The sequence below is a fragment of the Rhinolophus ferrumequinum genome, chromosome 25 (assembly GCF_004115265.2).
Source record: "Rhinolophus ferrumequinum isolate MPI-CBG mRhiFer1 chromosome 25, mRhiFer1_v1.p, whole genome shotgun sequence".
In the NCBI taxonomy this organism is placed as follows: Eukaryota; Metazoa; Chordata; class Mammalia; order Chiroptera; family Rhinolophidae; genus Rhinolophus; species Rhinolophus ferrumequinum.
The window spans coordinates 11,520,576-11,535,103 of record NC_046308.1 but is presented as its reverse complement, the minus strand read 5'-3'; the positions used below and the strand labels follow the sequence as shown (position 1 = coordinate 11,535,103).

The following is a 14,528-nucleotide window of genomic DNA, read 5'->3' as shown; positions in this document are numbered from 1 at the left end:
TGCCTTCCAAGTCCTGTAGTTCTTTGCTACTCAGAGGCACCAAATTTCACCCTCCTGGTCTCGACTCCAGAAAGGAGAGGCTGGGCTTTGGTCAAAAATAGTAGACTCATTTGACATGTGTCCATTTTCTATTTTTCCATCTCATCCTGTCAGCTTCTTTTTGGAACTTTCTTGTTATAGCATGTGTATTCCAATTCTTCTGAGCAGAAGGCAGAGGGGAGGGGAGACAAAGTGGTGTTTCTGGAAGGTTTAGTAGGCTTTCTTCTTCAGAGGACACGCCAGGTTGATTTTGTCGTCCATGTTTTTTGAGGTGCCAGCCTGTGGGTCCTAGGTCCATCCAAAGAGGCACGGGTAGGATTGTGTCATTTTCCTCACAGTACTTCTTGAAGTGAGGGGTCCAGAGCTGGACCTGAGGGGCCAGGCTGCTACCCCCAGCTGTTTCTGGCTATCCCGCCCTTTCTGGAGCCCCCAGGAGAATATCTCCAGGAGAAGTGTGGTGTTGCTGAGAAACCTTTCAGCATTACCTCTAGGGAGGGGATATGACAAGAGGAATAGTGGGGTAAAAATAATAGGTTGTTGGACGGTTTCAAAGACCCAGGCTGTAGGAGCGCTGGCTATGGAATCGGGCAGGAAACCCATTCTATTCCTCCTTCCAAGATTGATCCAGGTGACACAGCCTCACACCTGGGTTCAAACCGGGGCTCTCCCATGTATTTGCTATGTAACTTGGCCTCTCTGAGCCCTCTGTAAATTGGGAATAATAATGCCTACCTCTCAGGTTTGTGCTGAGGATTCAATGAACTAATGTACGTAAAGCACTTAGCCCAGGGTAATTTTTTCAATTGATGGGAGGTGTAAACGAGACAGGACAAAAATAGCCTTGTGTAGCAGCTTGAGCAGGTATTTGAGCCCCGTGTTTAGTGTGATTGTGGGATTTAAGACCCTGACAGGCTTTGTCCGGGATCATCTCAAACGACAGGCCCCAAAGTGATGCTTTCAAGACCGTGGTTGAGTCTCTTCAGACAAGTCAGCTTCTTTACCTTCACAACCATGCCATGAGGTGGATGTTTGCTATCAGGTGCACACAATGAACCCAGAGCTTTGAAAGGCCCCTATCTTGCTAGGGACCCCACGGTGAACCCTCAACTCACTGGTCACTGTCCTAGGCAGGGCACTTTCTACTGTCCAGAGTGGCCTGAAGTACGCGTGACCGGATTTAGAGCAGGGCGATTCCTAACAGCTCCTGTCTCAGAGTTAGAGAGGGTGGGTGTTTCCTGAGCCTGCTCTGTCCCAGACAGAACGGTCTCAAAGCTTCCTTCAAGCCCTGCTCAGGGAAATCCCCATGTCTGCTGTCCTGGTGATACCCAAAGCATCCAGACCATGGCAGCCTTTGTGTGAGTGACAAGATTAGAGAGTGTTGTTTGGCAGGTCTTGGAGTCAGACAGACATGGGCTCCAGTCCTGGCTTTACCACCAACTGGCTTTGTGAGGTGAAGCTTAACTTCCTAGAACTGTCCGTTTCTCACACTTAAAACGGGGGATTGACAGATTCCTTAGGTACATGGGTTTTAGGGAGGGCCTAGTGAGATCAAGTTTCTAAAGTGGCTTTGGAGAAAGGCCCCAGCTATGCAAATGTGAGGTACTATTGTCAGCGTTGTAAACCATCCTAAAGGAAATTGATCCTCTGGGGGGTAGAGAACTGGTTGGAAGAACCATGCATTTGACTCAGCAAATACATCAGGAGGGTCTGCTCTGTGCAATTCCCCATGCAAGGCACGACCAGAGTCACAGAAAATTCCGTACCCTCAGCTGAAAACTTGCCAATTATGGAATTTATTGATACCTTGTTAACTGCAGTGATGACATGAGGTGTTTGTCAGAAAAGCTTGAGGAGCTGCAATATCAAAACCAATGAGCTTTCATTTGTTTATTTAACAAATATATATTGGGCGACAACAAGGTGCCAGGCTCTGGGAATACAGGAATAGACCTTACTTTCCGTCGCAAGGTAAAAGATGAAAAACAAAACAAAAGGGGGAGGGAAAGCAGGAAAATTCAGGAGCTGGCTTTAGAGAGAAAATCACTGAGCAAAGAGGGGGGAAGAAAGGAACGGTGCCACTTTATGGCTCAGTCTATCAGGCGAAACACACTTTTTTATTGGTTTCAAGAGAATTTCATGATGGAAGAAGTATTTCAATAAGGAGCCTTTGAGCAACAGGAAGAATGATTGTCTTATTAGCAATTCCCCCCCCCCCCACCAACATTTTATGATGACGTGATGGGGAGATTTGCAAAAACAGAAAAGTTGGAAGAATACAAACACCCTTATCTCCACCTCCTAGAGCATACAATGACTGTTTTACTGTATTAGTTGCAATTTTTTTTAAAGAGGAAATATCTGGTAGGGCCGTTTCAAGTGTCAGTTCTTCCCGAGGATCTCAGAACTGGGTTCCCTAGGACAGAAAGATGTGCCGCGGGTGTGTCAGAGAAGAGAGGAAGGTTAGCCCCCGTTTTCTGGGAATCCTAATGGATGGGGGTGGTGGAACTAAAAAGGAAAAACAGAAAAGGCTCCCGAGAACCGAGTTCCGCGGGCCCCTGGGCCCTCACTCTGACAGGGCGGTCTCGGCCAGTTAATAGGACAGGAGTCTCGTGGCTGCTTTTGGCTCGGAAGTCTAAGGGATCATCTTTCTCCTGCTCTAGACTTGCCTTCGTTCTGCAAAGGGTAGAAAAAGGCAGCGATGGCGGCCCTGGTGTCCGCCCGGAACATAGGAAAACAAATGGGAATCCCTAGAGTAGCTAAGCTGGGACACCGAGGGGACCCTGAATTCTGCACCTTGGCAGCCGGTCCCTCCGGCTCGCGACGCTCCTGCGGGTGCTACAACCCGAGCGCTCCAGAGGGAGCAGCCGGCGGGCAGGGCAGGGGTATCGTCCTGCGGCAGCTGCAGAGCTCTGCCGGGCCCAGCTGTCCCCGAGACTCCCGGCTGCCTCCCGGGGAGGAATGGGCTCGGGGAGGGCCCAGCCTCCGCGCTCCTCCCCCGCGGGGGCCAGAGTCGGCTCGGGGCGCGCGCCCTTTGCATAAAGCCCTCCTCCCGGGCCAAGGTAGAGGAAGTTGGGCTCCCGCCTGGATGGGAGGCGGAAGGGAGTCCCGTTCCTGTTGTTTTCCTCGAGCGGCAGTGGGTGGCGGGCACAGGGGGCGGGGTGCGCCCTCCTAGCCCGGTACGGGCGCTCCGGAGAGAGAGTCGAGCCGGGAGCCCAGCGCACAGCTCCCAACCCCAACGTCGGACTCACCCCAAGCATCCTTCCTGGGGGCTGCGGAAAGTAGAGCTTTTCTGTCGTTCCGAGGACCTGGGAGGAGCACTTGGTACCCTAGGGGCCGGATCCCTGGGGGTCGCACACCCAGCCCAGCCAGACTCTGTGTTTCCTGAGGAGCCCCTGCCCGCATCTGGGGCGAGATGGCCGCACGGGTGTCCGAGACTTGGGTCCTCGTCTGCCTCGGGGCGCTGCTGGCCCGCTGGGTCGCCGCAGGTAAGGGCCACGATCTGGAGGGAAAAGTTGAGTTTAGCCAGGCAACAGCGGTGAAGGGTGAGCCAGGGACCAAATTCCCAACGACTCCGCCAGGTCCAATTGTGGCCGCGGCCGCGAAGCCACCCCGAGTGGGTCTTGAGTTTCCTGCTCGCAGCTCGGCTCTCTTTGCTGAAAGGAATTTTCCCGGGCACTCGGGAGGGCAAGTTATCTCCACTCTGTTGGAGTGGGCAGCACGTGAGACTGCAGGGGCCTGCGGAGAGGGAACGGGAAAATTGGGTAAATTGAAGATGGGAATTTTGAAACTGGGAAAATAAAAGAGGCAGGTGTGGGTGGGAAAGTGTTTTATTTTTCAGAATGTCAGATGTAAATTCCCCTTCTGGTTTTACCTGCTGCACTGGTGCTCAAACTCAAGGCTCCTTTATTTTCCTCCCCCTGCCTGAGGTTGAGCTCAGCCTTACACCTGTAACCAGTGGATTTCCCTGCACACCCCTGCAAGCAGACCTATGTGTACTAGGACATTCAAAGCTGTGCCTTCTTATGTCACTTAATTTTTTGTGTGTGTGAAATAATTTAAGACCTACTTAAAACTTCCCCTGCACTTGACATGACCTCTTACACTTGAGATGATTGGCAAAAGATCTTAAAAGCTTCGTCTGAGCCCTGCCTTGTAACAATAAAGAGGGTTGGTTACCAAAGTATGCAGAATAGAAAAAGATTGAAAAACATTTTTTTTTAATTTAATTCTCCAGCGAATGCATGTCTAGTGTGCACAGGGCAGTGTGACAAGCAGTGAGAGGACTCAGGTGGAGGGAAAGGAGATGGAGCCACGTGACGATGTAGTTTGCCAGGATACTTGAGGAAGGCTATTTTCTGTGTGGCCCAGTCCAGCACACCCAGCTGATTTTGTCTTGTAGGTTCCAGCAGCAATGGCTCCCTGAGCTTCCTAGCAGCAAGTGTCACAAGTTCCTAACTGGTTGGCGCTCACACATTTTTATTTTGTTTTGTTTTGAGCAATCATTTAAAAGCAGTAAAATTTCCCATCATCTAGGTTTCCAGTTTATCTGGAAACATCTGAAGATCTGGCAGCACAGGGTCTGCTTTCCCACCTGGAACTGAGCAGTGATCACCCCTTTAATCTAGAGTACGTTACCCCAAATTTGTCCCACGGCTCCCTGTTGTAGTACTCACCCCTGGCCCTCTTTGACTTATTGGTCCCTGGGCTGGTGGGAGGAGGAGAGGACGGAGAGTCTCCAGTTGGCTGTCGCTGGAAGTTCCCTTCTCCCCAACTATTGGCAGTGTTTACTGCGCTGTGGACACCAGGGACCCGGGGACATTAGGTCCTGGGTTGAAATCATCCTACTGGAATGAACCAGCTTTCAGGCTGGCTGCAGCTTGCCACACAGAAACACTTTCTCCACTGACACATGCCCAGTTATTTTGATGTCCAGGCCAAGTTCACCTTCGGGTACCGTGCCAGGGGGCTTCCCTAGCTTGATATATTTTTCGTGTTCATTTTTCAAGTTGGGAGTTGTCTTGTAAAAAACAAAAATATATTGTCTTTTTCCTGTTGCTTAACTCCATACAATGTTTATGCCTCCACTCTCACCTCCGATTGTAAACCCTGGGTCATTCTTGGGGAAAGGTTGCTAGGATGCAAAAACAAATGTTTGGGTACAATCCCAACTCTGTAAATGATAACGTGAAGGCAGCCTTAGAAAATGGTCATTTATGCTGCTTCCGCCTTTGTTCCATATTCTGAATTTAAGGTTGGGGGACTTCAGGGGACCCTCTGGCCACCATGTGGATGGCTTTTAGGAACACAAACTACTACTAGGTTTTATTGTCTCACCCTGTCTGGTTGGGAGACCAGAGTCAATCTCTGGGACCTAGAGCATTGAAAACCTGAATGGTCATCCCGGCCCTCCCAGTGACTCACATGGGACCGTAGTAAATTACTTAAGCTTTCTGAACCTCAGTTTTCTCACCTGTGAAAGGAGGGGTTATAGGACCACCAGGCATGGAACCGGGGCACCCTCAGGAACTATCCTTTCTGTGTCTGAGTCACAGACATCACTCATCAATGACTGTAGTCCTCGCACTGAGCCAGGACTCAGCCTGCTTCATCTTTAACCTGGACCACAGGGCTGCCACAGCTAAATGATCTCCAAGGTCATCTTCAGCTTCATTAGTTTAAAAGAAAGGAGTGAGCAAAGCCAGGATGAGAAGTGAAGTGCCTTCAAATGGTTTCATCTGTGACTATTGTCATTCTATTCCATGGAGGCGAAGGCAATGTTAGCTCAAGTTCCAAGACTAAAGTTTCACCAGGGCTTTTCCAAGTTCATGTATTGCTTTGCCAAGGAGCAAAGGAAGGGGCAGGTCTGCAGGTCCCGTGGGCATACGCTGCATTTGTAATTGTACAGTTCATCTTCTCAGTGGGGATTGCCACTGAGAACCTGGGTTCCCAGACACGTTGTTTAAAAATAATTCTCACCTGTTCTCTCTCTCTCTCTCTCTCTCTCTCTCTCTCTCTCTCTCTTCCCCCTTCTTCTGCCTCCCCTGCCCCCCACTCCAGTTCAAGCCGTTGTCTCTCAGTCTAGGTGTGTAGGACACAGCTCCCTGGCCCATGCTGGTGTGATGAGCCTTGCGCTCCCCACGGCTGAGGCAGTGGGTCGGCCGCTCACAGCAGCTCCCGGCAGCTCTCGCTGGCTGCCGGCCACTCACGCTGGCTTCCGGCCGCTCACATGGCTGCCAGCCACCGGCTGCTCCTGGCAGCGCACGGTATAGCCCACGGCAATTCACGCCAACCTCCGGCTGTTCACAGCAGCCCAGCTCTCCTGCTCCAGGGAGAGCATTGTTCACAATCGTAGCTGTAGAGAGGCGCAGCTCCCTGGCCCATGTGGGAATCGAACCCGAGACTTTGGCGTTAGGAGCATGGTGCTCCAACCACCTGAGCCACCGGGCTGGCCCCACCTGCTGTTTTTAAAGTGATTGTTCAGAACCATTTCTTGCTGTTTTTTGGAATCTTTAGCATTAGATGACATTCTCTGCCTTCCAGAAAGTGGCTTAGATTTTTTTTTTCCCATCTTGTCCTGGCTTTTGGGTATGGTATGGCCACAATGGGGAGGCAATAGGAACATCCTGGGACTCCAGGTTGGCTTCACATCTTTGAGATGGAGCCCCTTCTAACCAAACAAAAGGCTAAATACAGATAACTCTTACTCTTTATCTCGTAAATGGGAAGGATTCCCAGAGACAGGTGGCAGGTTTTTTTTAAATAACTCTTTTGAGATATAATTCACATACCATAAAATTCACCCTTTAAAAGTGTACAATTCAGTAGTTTTTAGTATATTCATAAGATTGTGCAACCATCAGCACTAATTCCAGAACACTTTCATCACCCCAAAAAGAAGCCCTATTCTTATTAGCCGTCACTCCCCACTACTCCCTTCCCTCCCGCTATTTGGGTTGTTTCTACCTTTTGGCTATTATGAATAATGCTGCTATGAATATGCGTGTACAAGTTTTTGTGTAATATGTTTTCATTTCTCTTGGGTACATCTGAGAGTAGAATTACTGAGTCATATGGTGCATTTAACCTTGTGAGAAAATGCCAGACTGTTTTCCAAAGTAGCTGCACCATTTGAAAATCCTATCAACCATGTATAAGGGTTCCACTTTCTCTACATCTTTGCCAACATGTGTTATTTTCCTTGATTTTAGCCATTCTTGTGGGTGTGAATTGGCAGGTATCTCATTGTGGGTTTGTCTGTGATTAATGTCAAGTACTGGCCAGTAGTCCTGACAGGGTCAGGGGCTCTGTGTGTTACTGCGTCTTAAAAACGTACATCTGTTTTTTTTTTTTTAATCCTAATTTGGAGGGACTGTGCAAAAGGGAGATTGTTCAGAGATCAAGAAAGGTAGTAAGAGCCTGACTTTTCCTTGTACAGGATTGGAGGCTGTCGTCATTGGAGAAGTGCACGAGGACATTACCCTGCACTGTGGCAACATCTCGGGACAGAGGGGTCTAGTGACCTGGTACCGGAATGATTCGGAGCCTGTCTTCCTCCTGTCCTCCAATTCCAGCCTCCCACCAGCCAAGCCGCGCTTCTCCCTGGAGAATGCCAGCTCCCTGCACATCGAGGCGCTGAGCCTGCAGGATGAGGGGAACTACACCTGCTGGGAGGTCTTGAATAAGACTCGGTGGTTCCGAGTGTGGCTGCAGGTGGCCAGTAAGTGGGGGGTAAGAGGGGTGGGGGGAGGGCTGGCTGGTGAGGTGCTCAGAGCCTTGGACCGGAGGGATGCTTTGGTGTTGATGGCCTGGGTTTCATTCTGGGCTCTGCCACCTGCAAGCTGAGTGACCTCTCACATCTGTATTTCCTCATCTATAAAATGGGGATTAAAAAAAATTCTTGCCTCATAGAATTGCTGTGAGGAATGTATACTAACTTACCTATGTAAAGTGCCATAAATGGCTCCTGGCATAATAGTGAGCGATTACTTTTAGCTTGTTGTTAATATCATTCGGTGTTAATATAATTTATCATGCAACAAAGTCAGAGTATAACTTAATCGAGTCAGACTGCCTAAGTTTCAATTCTAAGGCTGTCACTTAGTTCTGTATCATCTTGAGTAAGTCATTTAATATCTCTGAGCTTCAGTTTTTCTTATGTCTTGAATGGGGATAATACACTGATACCTTACCAAGTATGTGCTTTCATGCCATAGTGCTGAGTACGGGGCTTGGCATGCGTTACAATTACTACTGTGCGTTCCGAAAAGTCTAGTATATCTTTTCATATACATGAATTTCTATGGAAAACTATAGCTCTCAGACCATATCCAGTCTGCTATTTTTGTATGGCCTGCACGTTACAAATATTTTTTTTAAACATTTTTAAATTGTTGAAAAAATCAAAAGAAGAAAAATATTTGTGACATATGAAAATTATCAGAAATTCAAATTTCAGTGTCCATAAATAAGGTTTTATTGCAACATGGCCATACTTGTCCATTTACATATCATCTCTGATCGCCTATGGTGCTACAATGGCAGATGTGAGTGGTTATGACACATATTGTATAGCCCGCAAAGCCTAAAATATTTAGTCTCTGTCCCTTTACAAACAGTTTGCTAGTCACTGGTGTAGAGGGACAGCCACGTTCTATATCCAGGATGTGTGGTTTAGTAGAAATATTCATGTGATCTCTTTGCTGCCCCTTAGTTTCCTCCTCTATAAAATAAAGAATTTACTCATTCCTTTATTCAACGTATATTTATTGAGAGCCTAATGCCAGGCATGGTTCTGGGCACGGGGCTACAGGCATGAACAGGACAGACAAGGGCCCCACCCTCGTGGAGCTGATATCCCTGTGGGAGACAACAGATAAGAAGCAAATAGACAAACGCATCAGGCAGTATCAGAGTGACACTGCTATGCAGAGAATTGAGATGGGATGATGTGATCTTCCGAAACCCTTTAAATTAGGAGGTCAGAGGGGAGTTTTGGAGGGATTGACATTTAAGCAGAATGATAAGGAGGAGCCAGTCATACAAAGATAAGAAAGAATGTGATCCAGGCAGAAATTCAACTAGTGCGATGGGTTGAGCGTGATGCATGCTCAGATGAGAAGGCTGGAATGGTGGGATCCCAGTGTGTGAGAGGGCAGGCTGTACAAGATATGGGGGGCAGGGCCAGACCACATGGAGCTGGGCAGAACTGGTGATGTGGGTTGAACTATGTCCCCCAGAAAGATATGTTCAAGTCCTAACCCCTGGTACGTATGAATGCAACCTTATTTGGAAACAGGGTCTTTGTAAATGTAATCAAGTTAAGATGAGGTCATTAGAGTGGGCCCTAATTAAAATTGACTGGCATCCTTATAAGACGAGGAAAGTGCGTGAGAAGGCAGAGACACAGAGGGAGAATGTCATCTAATGACAGAGGCAGAGAGAGATTGGAGAGATACAGCTTGAAGCAAAGGAATGCCAAGGATTGATGCCCAATACCAGAAGCTAGGGAAGAGGCAAGGAAAGATTCTCTTTTAGAATGTTCGAAGGGAGTATGGCCGTCCTGACACCTTGATTTTGGACTTCTGGCCTCCAGAAGTGTGAGAGAATCAATTTCTGTTGTTTTAAGCCATCTAGTTTATGGTACTTTGTTAAGGCAGCCCAGGAAATGAATATACCTGGTAAGGAATTTGTATTTTATTCTAGGTGCAGGAGAGACTTCTGGAGCTTTAACTAAGCAGGGGGTAGTGTCATTTGGATTACACATGGAAAATGTATGTGTGCGGTCTTGAGAAGGACTGATAAAAAAAATAAACACAAGGAAGCCAATTAGAGGTACAAGATGCTGGTAGCCAGATACAGGGTGGCAGCAGTGGCGTTGGTGAAAATGTACAAGGTCAGAAAATATTTTGGAGGTAGACCAGAAAGACTTGCTGGTTGATTGGAAGTATAGGATGAAAGAAAGAGGCTTCAAGGACATGTCTAGATTTCTGGACGGTCTGTAAGGTTTTCACCAACTCTCAAGGCTTAGGGAATTTGTGAGCACTCAGGGAATTTGTGTGTCTGGAGGTGCCATAGATGAATTGCTGAGTGGCCAGGAATGAATGTGCGTATATCAAAAAATGTCACCCATCTTGGCCCAGCTCTGCTTAGTTCCCACTGGGGGCCCATGGGCAAGTGCTGGCAGGCCTTCCTCACTCCAGCTGCTAACCAGTCATTAATCATTACTTCATATCAGTCTTGTCAATAAATATCTTCTCTTTTGACGACAAAAGACTAAGCTGGCATTGCAACTTTTTTTTTTTTAATCATTACTCTCTCCAGTTTATGATGACTTTATCTGACACTGATTTTATTAATCATTGGCTAAATTTATTAGGGGATGGATTAGTTTCATTATTGCCCTGTATGAAGAGAAATGCAAGGCCTTTTTATGATGAAAATGAACTTACATTTAAAAAAATATCACTAAACTCAAATGGCACTTTGGGCTCCCTGAGTTACTGTGGTATGATTCGTATTATGGAAACTTCTTCATTTGGAAGCATAGGGGGTCCCTGACGAGTGTAGGGCTTGTTTGGGAACATAGGACACAGACTGTCTTAGTCAGTTTGACTTGCTATAACAAAAATAGCATAGACTGGGGGGCTTCAACAACAAATTTATTTCTCACAGTTCTAGAGGCTGGGAAGTCCAAGATCAAGGCCCCAGACAACCCAGTGTCTGGTTGGCATTGTACCCTCACATGGTAAAGCTCAAAGAGAGAGGAAGAAAGCTCTCTGGGGTCTCTTCTTATAAGGGCACTAATCCCATTCTGCCCTCAGGACCTACTCACCTCCCAAAGGCCCCTATCTCCAAATACCATCACATTGGGGATTAGGTTCCAACATAGGAATTTTGTGGGGGAGACATTCAGTCCCTAGCACAGATGTCCTCTGTTTCACATTCACAAGAACCATCTGGAATCTCAGGCCTTTGTCCCATTCCAGGAGAACCCCGGACAGACACCAGACCCTTTCAGGGCATCAGGCAGCCCCTTCCTGCTTCTCAGACAGTGACTGAAGGGGAGGCCTTGGCATCTCAGATTGGAACTCAGCCTTCATTTCTGCACAGAAAATTTGGGAATATGGATTCGGGTTGATCCAACCACTGTTTCTGGAAGAGCGGTGGTATTGCCAAGTGGTTGAGAGCGTACGCTCTGAGGTCCAGCTGCCAGGTTCAAATCCAGGTCCCATTGGCTGTTGTCATTATGACCTTGGGGAAGTCACTTGAACTCTTTCAACCTTAATTTTTTATTATCTGTGAAACCAGAGGTAATGATGGAATCTAGGCATGTATTCACTGCACGTACTCATGAGATAAATCTGTTTGGCCCTCAGCACAAAGCTAGCCACATAGTATGCATTTTTACCTTGATCAAATAGTTAAGCAGGCGACGTGATTCCTGTAGGAAAAATTTATCTCAAGTTCCCAGCAATCAGTTAACATCTGGGCTTTTCAAATAGGATTTTTGTGGGTCAGGGACTCTGTGTGCCCAGATCTTGCTTTTCCTGTCTTTACCCTGATGTGGTTGATAACTTAATCTCTTTACGAGAACAGTTTGGAAACATTCTAAGATGGCCTTGGAAGTGAGGAAAAAATAGTTTAAGATGTGACAATTTGTTGTGAAGTGAGGAAAAAATAGTTTACGATGTGACAAGTTGTTGTCTGTAAGTGGTTTTGAATGTGTGACTGGACAGAGATGCTGTAGAAACACAAAGCTGGCTCTATGAAGCCGGGTAACTTCTCCCTCCTTCCCACTTGGATCTCTGCTTATTGATCAGTAGGCATTTGGTGCCTCTGCCTTGTAGGGAGTCCGGTTTTCTATAGGCCTGGGGTGATTCAACCTGCTTCGAATGGGCACCGCAATGTGATTTTGTTATTCTTCTCAGGACAAAAAGACTCTGCACCGATACTTGTGAATTTAATGGTGCCATTGAAGAGTCTTGCCATCAGGATTGGGACTGCTGTTCCTGAGAGTACAGAAATCCCTTAGTCCAGAGCAGTTCAGGGCTGCTGTGGCTGTTTATTTCACGGACTTAGCCATCCTCTCTGCCTCCAAATTGGGGTGGGTATAAGGTTAGAACAGCTGGGTGTTGACCTGCAGAAAGGCTGGAGGGATGGGGAAGGTAGCATACACCTTAACACACTCCAGTAGACTTTGTACTTCTTTCATGATACTATCTCTTACGCACTGGGGAGCTGAGTGATCTCTCTAGAGATTAGCCCATGAAAGACCGCAGTCAGATTTCATGGTACATGATGCCAGACTCCCTGGGTCTATTTTTCTCAGGCCAAGCAAGTTTTGAGGGAGCCCTGGAGCCGGCTGGCACATGGTCAATGAGGAAGCTGCTTAGTGTCAACCTCCGAGAGCCCCTTCAGATTTAGTTGGGGTTTGAAGGATGGGTCTGCTCCTGTCTAGCCAGTGATGTGACTTCCAGGGAGTCTCAGGCAGGTCCCATGGTCCCCTGACTAACTGGGCCCATACGATTTACACTCATTCTCTATTGGTAGTGATGACACTGCCTCCTCACAGCGTAAGGTCCTAAGGAAAGGGACTGTTGGGAGCCCTGAAGAAAGATTGTTGGCCCCCATCAAAAGAGGGAAGATCCTTGCCCAGAGATTGATTAATTTGAATCTTGCCGAACTCCTCTGAAGCAGAGATAAGTGCTTATAACAGGCTGAAGACGTCTGGGTTCCAACTTTTTACACAGGACCGGTCGTCACGAGGGAGATCGGAAGGCAATGGGGTTCTCGCATTTGCATCTATGTTCAGCCTCTAAAAGTGGTATCAAAACAAGTCTCTATGAGGATCGTATCCTACTGTAGAACTAAATAGGCCCACTGAATAGCAGAGACTACCTGGCGTATTCTTAGGTCATTTTAAAATCAAAATGCTGATGAGAGTAAATGTCTAAAGACATTGGTGAGGAACCCAAGACACTGAGATGGGGGATCCCCCTTTTTATGAGTCTCTGAGCTATAAATCAACCCTTTGAGACCCTTGACTGGCCAACCCATAGTTATGAGGGAAGGAAAGTAGTGAATTCCTATATCAAGAATGACAGCAGAGGAGAAGAAGGCAGTAGCAGTGGTAGGTTGTTCTATACCAGGTATCGGACTTTTTCTGTAGCGAGCCAGATGATAAATACAGAGGGTACCAAAAAAATGTATACACATTTTAAGAAAGGAAAAAACTGTATTAAAATTAGGCTGATGGTAACCGCTTTGAACACCTCTTGTAATTGCAGAAGTCAAACGGGACTTGTATTCATCTTTTGTTATCAGTAGTTATTGTTTATTACAATTTAATAAAGTCTTTTTCTTTCTTAAAATGTGTATACATTTTTTTGGCACGCTTTGTGTTTTAGACTTTATGGACCAATGAATAAAATTGAGGGAATTATAGAAGTACTTACATAACACAAAAGAAAACCAATTGCCACATATTTCTTATTGACAAAATTCAAAATATAATAATAGAGGTTTTTTGTTTGTTTTTGTAGTGCAGGCCTACTGATGAGAAGAATAGAATTCTTTTTTGGGGGATAACATTTCACTTATTTGGGGTTCAAAGTTAGTGTTCTCTCTCATCAAATTGAGAATGTTCACCTGTAAAAACCATTCTTAGTCTGTGGGCCGTACAAAAACAGTTTGCCGGTGCCAGTTCCAGAATCAATCTAGAAGTATACCTCTGATTGTAGTATCAGATAACACTTATAGAACATTTACCACATGTCAAGTACCAGACCAAGTGTTCTGCTTATGTCGTTAGATCCTTGTATAACACAGTGATAGAAGTTATGACTGTTCTTTTCATTTCAAAGGAGGAAAAGAAAGTCAGAGTGAGAGGTACAGGGACTTAGCCGAGGTTATCCATCTATAAGCAGCAGTCGGATTTACACCCAGGTCTGTCTGAATTCAGAGTACCAGCTTGTAACCTCTAGGCTAAAGCAACCAGCTAATAAAGAGTTAAGAAGTGAAACTGACAATAACCAAGGTCTCAATAAGATGCTGAATCTTTGTAACCACTCTCCATTTTTATATGCTGTTTTATTTTTGTTTCCTTCCCTGTCTCTCTGAGTGATTGTTACCATCACCCTGCAAGCAAAAAGGGTGGTAGTTTCTGTTAAGGAATTTCAAGAGAGTGGAGGGAGAGGTGAGAGGGAAATAAATGGGTACCTCTTTCTCTGTAATAAGTCAGAGTAGGGGAGAACTCCGGGGAATCAAGATGGTGTCAACTTTAATTAAGAAGCAGACTAAACCCAAGGGGTTTATACATGAGCTGTAACCTTTGAACACTTAATTTAGGAGGGAAGTCCTTCAAGTTCTCTCATTTGATTTTTTTTTAACGCTTCTGCCTGCTTCCTTCCATCCATTTCCTGTATTCAACCCCGTCTCTTGCTGAGAATTGTGCTGGTCACACGCCCCTCCCAGCCAGTTTCTGGGGGTCC

The 14,528-nt window shown here is 46.6% G+C and overlaps 1 protein-coding gene across 1 annotated transcript in view; it reads left to right on the top strand.

Moving 5' to 3' along the window:
• Positions 1-3,113: 3,113 nt before the first annotated feature.
• The window catches only part of VSIG10 (V-set and immunoglobulin domain containing 10), a 28,559-nt gene continuing 17,144 nt past the window's right edge, over positions 3,114-14,528 (top strand). Inside the window, exons 1-2 of the mRNA XM_033098200.1 lie at positions 3,114-3,524; positions 7,475-7,756. Coding sequence (XP_032954091.1) covers positions 3,452-3,524; positions 7,475-7,756 — 355 coding nt within the window. The 5' untranslated portion in view covers positions 3,114-3,451. The remainder of the gene's footprint in view (positions 3,525-7,474; positions 7,757-14,528) is intronic.